Source organism: Trifolium pratense, linkage group LG1 (assembly GCF_020283565.1).
Source record: "Trifolium pratense cultivar HEN17-A07 linkage group LG1, ARS_RC_1.1, whole genome shotgun sequence".
NCBI lineage: Eukaryota > Viridiplantae > Streptophyta > Magnoliopsida > Fabales > Fabaceae > Trifolium > Trifolium pratense.
In genome coordinates, this window is record NC_060059.1 from 4218941 (window position 1) to 4234063 (window position 15123).

The 15123-nt window shown below is 31.3% G+C and overlaps 2 protein-coding genes across 2 annotated transcripts; both read right to left on the bottom strand.

The window, feature by feature from the left end:
- Window positions 1–750: 750 nt before the first annotated feature.
- LOC123882036 (ribosomal RNA small subunit methyltransferase E) lies at window positions 751–4466 on the bottom strand. Its single transcript, XM_045930818.1, has 8 exons — window positions 4243–4466; window positions 3576–3649; window positions 3006–3148; window positions 2851–2897; window positions 2652–2760; window positions 2463–2524; window positions 2019–2133; window positions 751–1751 (listed from the first exon to the last, which is right to left on the bottom strand). Exons 1-8 carry the CDS (start codon window positions 4405–4407, stop codon window positions 1600–1602), a joined length of 867 nt encoding a protein of 288 aa, XP_045786774.1. The 5' UTR covers window positions 4408–4466; the 3' UTR covers window positions 751–1599.
- A 4596-nt stretch (window positions 4467–9062) lies between these two features.
- On the bottom strand, window positions 9063–9855 carry LOC123882044 (phytosulfokines 3-like). Its single transcript, XM_045930832.1, has 2 exons — window positions 9652–9855; window positions 9063–9418 (listed from the first exon to the last, which is right to left on the bottom strand). Exons 1-2 carry the CDS (start codon window positions 9778–9780, stop codon window positions 9293–9295), a joined length of 255 nt encoding a protein of 84 aa, XP_045786788.1. The 5' UTR covers window positions 9781–9855; the 3' UTR covers window positions 9063–9292.
- Between the last annotated feature and the right edge of the window lie 5268 nt (window positions 9856–15123).

Here is a 15123-nt window from a genome sequence, read left to right on the forward strand (position 1 = left end):
TGATCCTCGTCAATCTTCCCCATCTGTTTCACCTCAGTTTTGTTTCTAAACCCTGAAACCGATGGTTTTTGCCTTGTTGCAACATCGAGGTTGATGATCTTAGGCTTAGGCAAGTGTGGAATGTGATTGGCAGCAACAACACCATACCCACCGGCACATTCGATAACACTTTTCATGTAAAATTGTCTTGCTTTCTTTAGAATTCTTACAGGACCTAATAGGAAGTGCTTAAACTTACTTTGCTTTGTTGTTTTCTTTGTCATTGTTCCTAGTTCCTACCTTCAACTATAGAATCCCCCCACAATTAATTTGAAAATCTAGTTTGATAATTATTTGGAGGAAGGGTTTGTTTGTGTATATAAAAAGGAAGTTGTAAATGGTCGTGTGGTGCACTCGTGTTGTATGAGGAGTGGACTTACACTTAAAATTTTGCTTTGGACAGCAAGGTATGGCCTATAAGAGCATCCAAAAGGAAAATTGGATACTATATTAAATGATGTGCGATTCACGACATGAATAAAAAATACTGTATCAAATACTAAAAATAAATACAAATTAGTGTGAATTGTTGAGTAGTAGTATAAACCAATAAGGATTTGTTTATATTAAATGATGTTATGTGTGTACTAACGAGAAAGTGACAGTGATCCATATAAACCAACTAACTTGCCAACATTCTCTCATAAAATTCAATTAGGCTGGAGATAGGATATTAAAGAATCATAAAATAAAAAGGTTAACACAGAAACATAATATGAAGAACATTTTTTAATTAAACACATGAAGTTATTATAACAGAACTGGCTAACCATAACTAGAGGACCGACAGCTATAGCATGACATGTATGATCATATGTTTGGCAAATGTAAAACTGTTAATGTAAAACAATTTTACAGACAACTAGTCACAATTTGCCAATACAACAAAAAATTTGATGAATTGCTATTATTAAAAATTGTTCTACATGGTGTAGCAAGTGCATCAGCGCGCAAGTGTTCGCTTCACAATATACGTAGGTCACTTGGATGGTCCAACATGACATCTTTATTTAGCATTTTCTTTTTTATGTTTACCTTTCTTTTTCGTATACCACTTTTGTATGGATATAATTTGACATGTAGGGAATATTTTTGTTTGAATTGTTCCTGATGCTTCTAAGAATTAGTAAGATGTTTATGAATTAAGCCTTGCATTGAAGAAAAAGAGTATTGGATAAGGGATGGGCTTGCTTTTCAATGGCTGTAAATACTCCCCATCCCTGAAATGCCTTAGTATCCATGATAACAGCTTGCAAATAACTCAGAAAAAGTATCATGACAAGTTATACTTTTACTCCATCTATATTCTAATCGGTCTTTTACCACAGTTGGTTTTTATAAATTGACCAAGTTTTAAAGCATGGTTAATCCTCTCAATAAAAGAAGGCAAAGACTTGAACCTTTAATGCATTTTCTCTGATTCCTGAACTCAAATACAGAAATGCCACTTTCATACCCGGTGTGAACTTAGAATAATTAAATCTAACAGACAAGTGCTACAAAATATATATTGCTTCTAGAACATAAGCATGCCTGACCTGACATACATATACAGATGAGTCAAGAGACTGGTGTTTGCTGAGAGTCAGACCATAACATGACAGTAGCAAGAAGTGCTATCGTGGCAGTTTCAACTCGAAGACGATGGGGCCCAAGATTAACAGCTTTAGCACCTGCCTCCATCATCATATTTACTTCTTTCTGGGTGAAATCTGCAGACCTCCAATACAACATAAACTAGCATCATTTTCACTTTAGCAGAAAATATTATATATTTATGTCCTCCCTAGAAACACAACAATTATTTGCCAACTACACACATTTTCGTTTTAGCCTGATAGAAACAGGGAGAATTTAACTTAAACTATTTAAACTCAACTTATGACTCCATCAATTTGAAATGCCCATTCATCTCCAGTCAGGCAGACATGTGGTGAAACAAAACAAAAAATGAAATTAGACTTATTAAGTACACTAACCTCCCTCTGGTCCAACTATGATTAAGCCACTAGTTTCTTTTTCCAATGATGTCAATGCATTTAGAACAGGAGCTGCTTCTGCTGTTGCAATAAGAGATAGCTTTGATTGCGCAATCTAAGCCACAAAAAATAGATCAAGTCATGAACATAGAAGACAAGTGTTGGAATTCTATGAGCATAATCCATGAATTGACTATGTAGCCACATGTATTAAATTACCAACACCTAACTGTCCTAACACCAATGGAATCAAATCCCTGGTTTAACTCAAAGAGTTCCAAGAAAGAAAAAAAAGGAAAATAATAAACATATCACTAGTAAATAAGATGGAAATCGTGGATGTTAATAGGTTATTACAATGCACTGATCACTATACTTCTCAAACAACTTAAATTCATGTCAACTTTCTTGCCACTTGCCAGGTATTTATAATGGAGAACTTACAAGATGCAAAATATCACCAATCTCTACAGGAGGTTTCAGGATCATTTCATGCAGCCTTTGACCTAAAAAAAGAGGCAATAATACAAGATTCACTGACCAAAATCAAAATGGGTCACCCTTCAATTAGACCCAACTTTCTGAAAGGAGCAAAATATAAATGTTTAACCTCAGATGCAAAAAAACAGTTACATTGTTTAGACGCTGCTAAAATGACACGTTCCAGTCTGTCCACCCGATTTTCTGAGATTGACGGAGAACGTTCAGTCAACAGCGGAGTAACACTACTGGCTCCAAGTTCCTATGTAAGTCATGAATGGAAGAAAAACAACTATTACATATAAAACTGGTAATATAACCAGATAAAATTTCAATAAGCTATTGAACATACCGTACACTTCTCTACAAGCCAGTCAGCCCGGCCACCCTTCAGAGTACCTGTATGATTCTCAACAAGTGGAAAATTGGGGCGGAAATTCAAGTTTTGAAAACAAGCAACCATCATAAATAATTAATTTTTGTTTAGTAGAAAACTACAAAACCTACCAAAACCAGAAAAAACATGTAATTGAAAATTCTGCGCAGGCATTAACTTCAGATCAGTCAATGCAACAAAATCAACTCCAGTGCGGTCAATGTTCTGTATGGACCCTTCTACCAAACCTCCTTTTCCATTGAAGAGCTGTACCCTTGAACATCATGATTTGGATTAAAACAAAAAAGTTTTGCAGATCACAGTGCTAGAAGGAAATGTTGAAGCATAGGCTAGAGACATGGGCAATAACTATCTTTCATTTTACTTCCAATGACTTAAAACAAACTCTCCTTCCACCTTCTCATTTCTATATATAAAAGAATTAGTATTTAGTAAAAGACATACGGAGTAAAAAATTTGCAGGTACAAGAAGTTCTACATTTAAATCTACTGTGATTTTCCTAAGCTTATTAGTTATTAGCAATCAACATTAAACAATCTAATGTCTATAGTTATGAAAGATAATTCAATTTGGCAAAAGAACATCAAATTCCAAGGACAAAATTAATCATCACAAACGAAAACCAAATAATCTTCTCAAACGCATGACTCATTAGCAGTGATCAAGAAGGATTAATTACCTATCGTTGGTAGACAACCTCAATACTTTTGTCATGTGCCAGAATTCATCGCCTTTTACCCGAATAACATTGCCCTGAATAGTAACAAAAACAAACAAGTAAATAAACATCTTCAAAACATTTGGCCAATCCAATCAAAAAAATAAACAGCTCAACCACAACAGTTTATCAAAAAAGTTAAGAGTCTGTTTGGCAAGACACGTTTTTTTAGTATATAAGCTCATATAATTTTTAAAAATAAAACTGTTTTGTAACTGACATGTTCTCACGAGTTTGTGGCTTATTTTGACTAGCTTATAGCTTATCATTTTCTCTCTCAATTTTACCCATCTTACTTAAAACATATATTACTAATTTTACCAAACACCACAAATTCAATCAAATTATCAGCTATTTTTTTTTTTTCAAACAAAGCAAACGAATTGTTATCAAGTCCTCAAAATGCTAACTTTATGAGACCCGAATTAAAAACTTTTACTTATTCCCCATCTCAATGAGAGGCCAAGTACCGTATATAGATTACACTCAATAAGAAGAGAACTTATCAACTGAAAATTTTCCCAAATTGAAGCTACACCTATTGCTCAAATTAATGCGAATTTTCATAGAAATATGAATTAGAATATGATTTGTGGCATAATAATAGATGAAGTATAAGAGAGAATGCCTTGGAAGGAGGAAGAGTTTCGGAGTAGAAGCGAGGGAGGCCACCACGAGACTGGTCTTCATAATCGGAGGAGGAAGAAGTGAATGCGCGAACCCTAAAGCTTCTTCGGAGGAACATTCGATTCGCGAAGCGGAAGTTTGCGGGTATTACTAGGGTTTGCAACATTTTGAAATTTTGTACCAAATCAATTCAATTTCAATTTGGTATTGTTATCGTCTTTGTCTGAAACGGTTGCGTTGCATTTGCAGAGATTTAGTTATGGCGGGAAACTACCACATGGCCCATGAGTCAGGCCCATATAAAAATAGTCCACAATTGGTTTTCATTTTTGATTTTCGTTTTTTCGGCCCCCCTATGTTGCCTTGAAGCCCCCATTCTGACCAAATTAACTAATTATAAGGGGAAAAAACTCATTTTCTTTATCCCAAATTATAAGAGAAAAAAAAACTAAAATTTCTCTTTTTCTCATAAAATTAAATGTAAATTGCATTTAATTTTTTTTCTCTTCACTTTTATCAATAAACAATGGCCAATCAAAATTCTTTGTATATATTTCTATGAAACTTATTTTAAGAAAAATACAAAAACACATACTCCAAATTATTATGTTTTAGTTTTTATTAATAAGTGTGATTTTTTTTTTCCCTTATCATTTGGGACGGAGGGAGTATTGATTATTTTTATTAATAGTGTCTTCAAGTATTTATTGTAAAAAAGATAAATATATAAAATGAGATAAGAAATTATAAATATGGTATTGTTTTAAAGTACTCTCTTCCATTCTTTTTATACTTTTTATAAGAAACAATTCACTTTTTAGATTCATCAAATATTTGATGTATGTGGTCTATATTTTAAACTAGTTACATCAATTATTCAATGAATCTAAAAAATTCAATTGTTTCTTATATAAACACGAGAGCTAGTAAAATAAAGAATGTTATCAAAAGTTATAATTTATGGTTAAATATGTTTTTGGTCCCTATAGTTTTCCATAATTTTCATTTTAGTCGCTGAAGATTTTTTTTCACACTTTTTAGTCCCTGAAATTTTTTCCGTCAATATTTTTAGTCTATATTTTTCATTCAACTCGTGCATACCATTTTAAATTTTAAAATATTTTATGTGGTCATGTTTAGTACATTGTATGAATCTCTCTTACAAAAGTTTTAAATTTTTTAAACAAAAGATGAATTAAAATATTAAATATGAATTTTTTAGTTTTTTGCACATAAAAATTCATAAATAATTCATCTTATGTTAAAAAATTATAAATTTTTATCGGAGATGTTCTTATAATGTTATAAACATGAATACAAAAAATCATTCAAAAATGTGAAAGTATACACGAGTTGAATGAAAAGTATGGACTACAAGTATTGACGGAAAAAACTTCAAGGACTAAAATGAAAATTCAGGAAAACTATAGGATAGAATTTATTGTTAGGTGTAAGTAACCCTAACACGGGTTACACGGCAACTAAAACCGAAGGATGATCAGTTAGGAACGGATATTTAACCTAAATTTTATAAGACCATCCACAATGCAGCTACTCATTTTTGAGTACTTAAGTGGATCCCACATGTACAGATCACTCATTTATAATTTTTTTAATAATAGTACACAATAAGTACTAAACCCCTTCAACCCAAAACCTCTTCAAAAGTTCTAAATTGGTCCCACTAGTAACACATCTATCCAATAACTCAACACCATTTTAAATAGGTCCCACAAAAATTATTTAGGTACCATGTCTTATTGTAGAACTAGTACCTATTAGGTACAATTTTGTTTTTGCTCCAATGGGAGTACCTATTAGGTACTATTACTTAAAAATATAAGTACCACCATTTGAGATGGTCTAAGTCATTCTTTGTATTTTTTTCATTACTTTGAGGCTCAGTACTTCTTATACTCCTTTTTGTGGACTCTCTTGGTGTATCAGTTTTTCTTATATATATATATATATATATATATATATATATATATATATATATATATATATATATATATATATATATATATATATATTTGCCATTAAAAAAAAATTAGTGAATATACACCCTCAAGTTTATAATTGTAATTGTCGTCAAAAACAAATTTATAATTTTAATTCATCCACAACAATATGTTTATGTATATCTAGATGAAAACTTGGTTTCATATATAATAACTCAAAAAACTGTTTAGTCAGCTTTTCCCATTTATCTTGATATACTAGAAATTCATTTTTGTAGACTTTGACTCCATGTTTGAATTGAGGTGTAGACACATTAAAATTTGAGGATAATTAGAACTCAAGACAAAAGTACTACCTGGTTTCCCATTCCAAGTCAACCTAGTATTAATTGAAATCAGATTTGTCAAAACCAAGCGCCAAATATACGTGCGGCATCCAGGTGCCATGCATGGAATGGAATTTTACAAATCCACTCAGAAGCTTCTATTGCTAGGTTGTTCATTTGAATTTGTCAGATGAATTAATCCACAGGAAAAATAATAATTCAGGGTTCCTTTAATTTTGATCCAAGTAATGCAATCAAAGTCATATGCTTGTAGGCCTAAATTTTTGGAAGTTACGTAGTATTTCACATCATAATAACTTCCATCACTTTTTTATTTATTGCATTCTAACTTTTCCTCAAACGAAATATTAGAATATTAGAATTTGAGAGGCCTATACTCAACCACAAAAGTTAGCTTGAGAGTTGAGGTTTGCACTACACTTATAAATGCTATCTTTACCATATCTCTAGCCAATGTGAGACTTCTAAGACACCCCCTCACGTCCAGAACTGGACAAGGTGAAACGTAAAATCAACAACGACGGGTGACCCAAATATGGGAGGTCTCCGCAACAAACAACAAATGAATTTAGGATAGGCTCTGATACCATATTAGAATTTGAGATATATACCTATATTCAACCACAAAATATCGCATGAAATTCAAATTCACACGGAACTGAACTAGGCTCAAACTTGGTCTTTTGAAGAAAATAACTTGAATCATGACTACCTTTTTGTAATAATATAGAAATAAAGCTTGGTAGCTTGAGATTTACAACATTTATACACTTTACGCATATGGTGTAGCAAGTGTGAGATGTGTTAAGTCTCGTATTGTTTAGAAAAGTGGAGGTTGAACACTTTATAAGTAAAATTATTCATAAACTTAACACCTTAATATTTTGGGTTAAAGTGTGGTGTCCAAAAATGTGGATGATCCCCGACTATCCTCTCGTGACCCAACAACATCAACCATTTGTACTAAAAATCCTTGTGACGGTTGAACATGAGTAATCAGCTGAGCAACGCACATATGAATATGATCCAAAACTCACAAGGCAAATATGATGACAAAACAATTAGATTAATAAAGAACTTCCAATTAATATACATAGCTACTCATAAGTAATGACATTTGAGGCTTCTCCAAATTTTGCATGACTCTGGTTATATTATTAGTCTTACCAACACCATTGGGATTAAATGACATTAGGGATATTGTTTTTGTTAATCCATGTGATCAAGAACTTGGAATCTTTCTCAAATCATGTCTCAATAGTTTTGAATAATCCGTAAATAGGTTTCTTAGTTTAAAAAATCAAACACTAGATTAAACCTTTCAGAAAGTGTTGTCGGTGTAAATTAGTTTTATACAAAGATTCAAAGAAAATCCAATATTATCAATATTTTTAAAACATTGTTATAATTAATGACCTTATTTCTTCAAGAAAAAAAATAGTGAGCTTATCAAGTAATTTGATAAATTATTATTTGACGTTTGTGTAAAACTAAGATATTGACAAATTTAAAGTCTCAGCCACAAAAAATAATAATTTTGAGACCTATTAAACAATTTCAAATAGTTCAAAGAGCTTGATAATAATTAAACCTATACAATCTCAAATAGTTCATATTAGTACAAAATATTAGAGAAACCTTGTAAGAGTTGTTTAGAAAAAATAATTCAGTTTATCTAGAAGAACTTTTTATTTTGACAAAATCAAGAAAAATTAGATCGTATTTTATTCAAAAAGCGGATCAAGTATTTCATATTTGATTCTATGTTAAACGAGTGAAATATTATAACATCATCAGGTTTTTTTTAGATCTTTGCACAAAACGAACAGAGACCGGTAAAAGACAACAAAATATATTTTGATTTCTTATGGGTGAAAGACAATAAATATGAATATCTCTTTCAACCGCAGGAATTTCAAACTATGTTCGTCAAGTTATAGGAGTCCCGCTATAGATCAAACCTCCCTTGGTAAAACCTCATAAGATATTGTTTTGAATAATAAATAGAAACATCAAAACTTCAAACGTGAACGAGAAGACTCTACAATTTTAAGCTTTTCTCTGTTTCTCCTGCAAAAGCTATTATTCACTTTGCAATTGCAAAACAAGTGACTTTAACTTTAAGTCCATTTTGTAGGTTATTTGCCAAATAAGTCCGTAACTTTACAGCTTATACTTTGCTATAACCAATCAAAATGGAAACATTGCTACCCCTGCCCCTAAAAAGAAAACAATAAGAACTCACCATAATTATGTATAAATAAAATTATATTAAAATATTTATCTACCAAAATCAGTATACACATGGGTTTACATTACATTATGAGAAATAGAAACAAACGAGGCTTAATTAGTAAAATGATCCCTTAAAAACATTTTTGGTTTTAGATTGGTCCCTTGAAGGAAAAAAAAAGTTCGAATAGGTCCTTTAAGAAAAAAATGTCCGAATAGGTCCCTTAAAGACATCTCCGTTAATCAGTTTGATCCCTTAAAAAAAGGTCCAAATAGGACCAAAATGATTAACGGATATGTCTTTAAGGGACCTATTCGGACCTTGTTTTCTTTAAGGGACCAATTTAAAACCAAAAATGTCTTTAAGGGACCATTTTACTAATTAAGCCAACAAACAAATATTAATACATATTTAAACTAACTCTTAAATGTCAGAAATTAATTTGCAGATATAAAAACTATTGCTTATATATAAAATTACAACAAGGTACGTAGAAAACCATCTTTAGACCTATGGTTTTTGCTTTTGTGTGTAGATATAGTCCGTATGAGCTACAAGTGTTCTTCTCATCAAACAATCATCTTCACTAATACCCTCACAATTGTCCTCTATGTTGACCTTCTCATCTTCCAAAACCTTCAATTAACAAGTTTAAGAAAATGAAGATTATTAATTAATTGAACAATACAAAAAAGAGCAAGGATATGATATGTAATTGTTGATGTATATATGTTTGTCTGGGTAATTCAAAGTTAGGCCAAAAATAAAGTAAAGTCAGATCAATTTCAATCAAAAATCGAACTCAAATTACTATAAAAATAATTTGATTTCGCAGAAGCTCGTTAACCACTTGGTTGAAAGTAACTCACCTCATCATATTGAGTATTGCTTGAAATGGTAGGGGAAGAAACAGGGCCAAGTATTCTTGCATGTGTGAAGGTTAAGAAGAGGAAAAAGAACAATACCAAGCAAAGAGGGGAACTGACTTTAGACGACATTTAATTTTTTGCTTTCTAGAATTGCCTATTACTTAGAGATAAAGCAAGAATAGGACTATGTGATCCATTTATATAGATAGTGCATGTCTTGTTAGGGAATAATAAATTAAGGGCTAGAATAGGAACTTTACTTTTGGATTCTCATTAGTGCATAATAAGTTATTACAAATTAGCTCCTTCAAACAAAAAAAAAATTATTACAAATTAGTCGTAGATTCGTATGTCTCACGTACATATACACATTTTTCTATACCTCTAGATCTTATACTTTTCAATCAAAAGAAAAATGAAGGAATGTATATGAATTCTAATATACTAGAAATTTGTCAACATTATTTATCGTAGTGGAGCTTTTTGATGTTTAATTAGTTTAATACGTGGACTCACAAGTTATCATGTCTTAATTAAAAGCTTAAGGTTTATTGTATTCTCTTCATACTATCATATAATAATTAACAATTTAGAGATTGATATATTATATAAAATTAGAACACACTTACTTGATAATCAAACGATTGTGTTTACCGAAGAGTCAATATCGGAACCACCGATATGTTAGACAAGGTCTTCTTTTGCCTATCACTTGCTCCGGTCTTTGAGGTATTTGATGGGTAAAATCACAAATGAGCTTATTGTGTTTGTGCGTGACGGCAAAGGGAACCTAGCCAATCTTATATATAAAAGATCTCAACCTAGTACCACCCATCATGGACCCTAAAGTTGGACCTACACTTTATTTCTACACAAATCAGAATTAGTGTTCAAGCCCATTATTACTGATCACAATTATCGGGCTTAAGCATCATCAAATGGATCACAACAACATCAACCCGTTTTTATTAAAACCAAAACTCACAATTGATTGTAGCCCACAAAATATTGGAAAATATTCTAACATTCTCCCACTTTGGCAAAATCAATTGTATATTTTTAATTTGAGAAAATATTTTGAAAACGACTCTCGGGTTGATAACTTATTTTAACGTGGCCACAATGATCCCAAGATGTAACATCTAATTAAGACTTCATCCAACAAAAGTTAAATGATATCGAATCATGGTAGCAATTATATCGTTATTGATACAACACCTTCCATGGTTACAAATACCACCAAACTCCGTCGACTAGTCATCTGTGTAGAGTGTAGCGAGAAAATGATATGTCTGTGATCTCAACCATACTATCATTTTCTTCGTCAGTCCTCAATTTCTCTCAAATGCATTAAAGCCAGAGAAATTCAATGGTCCATAAGATACCATAAGTCCAAGTTCCCAAATGATGTTGACTACTGCAGTATAATGATCTAATCAACATCGAGCTCCAACATTTTAGACATAATTTCTCTCAAATGCCTCAAAGCCAGAGAAATTACATGGTCCTTAAGATATCATAATGTCTCGGCTCCAAAATAGTGTTGATCACCTGCATAGTGATCCCAACAACACTGAGCTATAATATTTATATTTACACATAATGCATCAGCTCCAAAATAGTGTTGATCACCGGCATAGTGATCCCAACAACACTGAGCTATAATATTTATTTATATTTACACATAATGTCTCAGCTTCAAAATAGTGTTGATCACTGGCATAGTGATCCTAACAACACTGAACTATAATATTTATTTATATTTGATTAAAATAATTTCAACACTATGAAGGAGTTAATATGAAGAGAATACAAATTCTCTCCCATTTGACTAACAACAATCAAATAAGCCTTGCAAATACCGGAACCAGGTGACGAGCATCCATCGAGAGGTTGAAAAATATTCAGCTCATTAATAAGATTTTGGAGTTTGGTATCATAGCTATTAACCGAAGAATCACGTTGTTTCAATGAAAAAAGATCAGAATTAAGTTGATACATTCTGACAAATTTATCATGGGAGTATCTATCTTTGAAATCTTTAATAAATAACCGAAGCATCATTCATAGCAAATGATATAACAGCAACTTTGCATTTCTTCCAAGCTTCAAAAAGTGGGTCGGTAGACTATGATTTTGTGTGGGCATAGTCTTAGGTTTAGTCATTTCAAATTTTAAATTAAATTAAATTAAAATTGATAAAAAAATTTGAAAAACCTAAGATTTTTTTTAAGCCATTTACAATGATAATTATTTTTTATTGTGTTTTTATATTTTTTTTTTCTTACAATTTAAACAACTAGTGATTTTTTAAAAAAATAATAGGCTTAAATGCAGTTTTGCCCTCCTGTTTTGATTAAATCGGAATTTTACCCCCGTTTTAAAATGCGGACTTTTACCCCCCTATTTTATAATTTTTTGGATTTTGCCCCCTCCCCACCAAAATTTTGCACAAAATCTGCTTTCGAGTCTCAACTTTAAAACTTTGCACAGAATTCAATTTGGATCCATAATTCACCAAACTGGTACTGAAATGACTGCAATCGAGTTAGTTTTCCACATAATCAAACTACACTGAATTTGGAGTTACAGAGAGAGATTAATTACCGTTTTAGCGAAGGTCTGTCCAAATTAATTATTGTATGGAACTACTACTGGTATTTTTGTCATGTCTGTCACCCTGTAGCTGATTTTTTAATAGTATTTACATGTCTGGAAAGCTAACGAAATTACCCTCTTTGTCATTTCAATTTCGTCGAATTTGGAGTTACGATGTATTTGGTAGACGATGTTGAATTTAAAGGTCAGAAGTAGATTTCTGCAAAATGAGTAATTGGACAGACCTTCACTAAAACGGTAATTAATCTCTCTTTGTAACTCCAAATTTAGTGGGGTTTGATTCTGTGGAAAGATATCTCGATTACGGTCATTTCGGTATCCGTTTGGTGAATTATTGATTCAAATTGAGTTGTGAGTGAAGCTTTGAAATTGTGACTCGAAAGCAGATTTTGTGCAGAATTTTGGGGGACATACCTTCACTAAAACGGTAATTAATCTCTCTATAACTCCAAATTTAGTGGAGTTTGATTCTGTGGAAATCTAACTCGATTACGGTCATTTCGGTATCCGTTTGGTGAATTATTGATCCAAATTGAGTTTTGTGCGGAGCTTTGAAGTTGAGACTCGAAAGCAGAATTTTAGGGAGGGCAAAATCCAAAAAATTATAAAATAATGGGAGTAAAAGTCCGCATTTTAAAACAGGAGGATAAAATTCCGATTTAATCAAAATATGGGGATAACACTGCATTTAAGCCAAAATAATAATAATTTTTTTATTAATAACTTATTTTTAATATCCAAACAGAGCCTTTAAATAGTTGGGGCAACCTGTTTGTGAAGAATCATGGGATGATAGGGTTATAATCTATCAGATAATATCATTATCATGGGAGAAAAATAATACTTTTAATGTGAACAATAGCATTGACTGGTTATAGATTTTTTTTTTTAATATAATATAAGTTACTCGGGATTTATCAAATGAAATTATAAAATAGAGGAAGAAATCTTTTAAAATTGATCTTTGAAAGACTACCATATCAAGTAGTATTCAATAAAATAAAATAAAAATTCTCTTCAAAATAGCTTTGTAATGAACTAATTATACTATTTGACAAAAAATGAAATAACTATACCCAATGGTTTAAAAAAAAATTCTTTCAAGATTAAGATTCACATAATGGTTGACTTAAATTTAATAATTAATTAAAATCATGACAAAACATTATGAAGGCATCAACACGCGTAAACAACAATGTAAATTATGTAATGGAAAATTGATTATAGTAGTGAATTTTCAAGTTGCTTATGAAATGATGATATATGGCATGCCAAAAGTAGAACATTAAAAGCTACAAGCAATGAGAGGATGCAAATGGGTGGACAGTGCTTTTCACATTTGGTATATGGTTGCAGCCAGCAAGTGGGGTTTTAATTGTATGACTTAATTAAATGCCACAAAAGAAAAGTTAACAACGGAAAGCAAGGAAGAAGAGCTTTTCAAGTTCATTTATTATATTTAGCTTTTGCATTTCTAGTGACAATCTAGCTAACTCAACATCTATCTTTGTATAATCACAATTCACAAGTTTCTTGTCATCTTTCAAATAAGAATGCAGTTGACATTGTTTGCATGTGGAAAATATGAGTGCTCGGCAATGCACACTTACCTTACCCATAGTCTTATAATAAAGTATTTATTAAAAAACCATTCATTAAACATTCGGTTTTGGCGTTATTAAATACTTCTATCTTTGCACCCCAAAAAAAAAATACTTCTATTTTTTACAACAAAAAAATCTAAAGAAAGGATTGTGCCCTAGTCAAGGAAAGACATTGAGACTCAAATATTTTTACAAACAATATTATTAGTGTAAAATATCCATTAATTTTGTGACTAATTTCCAATTGAAGCTCAACCCAATACTTTAATTAAGGGATCAAAGTGCAAGTCTACTTGAACCAACTTACATTTTAATATACTTTACTTGAGGGGTTATGGATCGAAGTCTAATTAATTCTACTCGGACTAACATGTTTTATACATGAGTATTTCATAAAAATTAAAATGTAAAAATAATATTTAACGAGTTTAATTTTTATGCATTGTCAGTGTAAAGTTATTTTACACATATATCCAATGATATCTTGCCACATAATTTAATAAATATGACATTTGTTTTGATGTGTCAATATATTATTGGGAGCACATGTAAAATAACTTTACGGTGTATACAAATTAGATTTAACATATGATTGACAATTTAAATGAAAACATATAACAAACTATGATATTACCTCTTAATCATGGAATTTTTCAATCAAAGAACATAACTTGTTAACAAGTCCCTAAAATTGGTGGCATCCCAAACCACTGGAAGTAACCCAAATCCGGTTCATGCTCACTCCAGTCTGCACTTGAAACACTGATATATACGAGGATTCTATACACAACTTTAACAACAAAAAAGGATTATGTGCTAAAAGAAAATGTTACACAGGATTAACAGGGAAATCAGATAGGCAGCATAATAATATACCAATAATCATTGTAACTAAGGCTTCCTAAAGTAACCCCTGCTAAGACCCTTTTTTATAAACAAAACAATTAATTAAATGCTTATTAATTAAACGTTTGTCATTTAAATAATCATGTATGAACTATTTCTATATCAAAAGATAAAATAAAACAATATATATTTTTTTGGAACAAAAATAAAGCAAAATTGTCAATTTGCTGATCATGGAAATGGAAAATAGAGGTTTGCTAAAATTACACTACACTAAAGTGCTATGATGCCGCTATTTGATAACATTTTGTACTATATAGCGTTTCGCGGAACAATAGATATATGTTCAAATTCCACTACACTATAGTGCTAAGCCACCGTAGTCACTATTTGACAACATTGA

What these genes read in the sequence shown, in the direction of transcription:
- LOC123882036 (XM_045930818.1), bottom strand. Translation starts at nt 4,407, where the DNA reads ATGTTGCAAACCCTAGTAATACCCGCAAACTTCCGCTTCGCGAATCGA. An exon ending in AAACTCTTCCTCCTTCCAAG is followed by an intron (nt 3,650 to 4,242) that starts GCATTCTCTCTT and finishes GTTACTATTCAG; the next exon opens with GGCAATGTTATTCGGGTAAA. An exon ending in CATAGTTGGACCAGAGGGAG is followed by an intron (nt 1,752 to 2,018) that starts GTTAGTGTACTT and finishes GGAGGTCTGCAG; the next exon opens with ATTTCACCCAGAAAGAAGTA.
- LOC123882044 (XM_045930832.1), bottom strand. Translation starts at nt 9,780, where the DNA reads ATGTCGTCTAAAGTCAGTTCCCCTCTTTGCTTGGTATTGTTCTTTTTC. An exon ending in GCAATACTCAATATGATGAG is followed by an intron (nt 9,419 to 9,651) that starts GTGAGTTACTTT and finishes TGTTAATTGAAG; the next exon opens with GTTTTGGAAGATGAGAAGGT.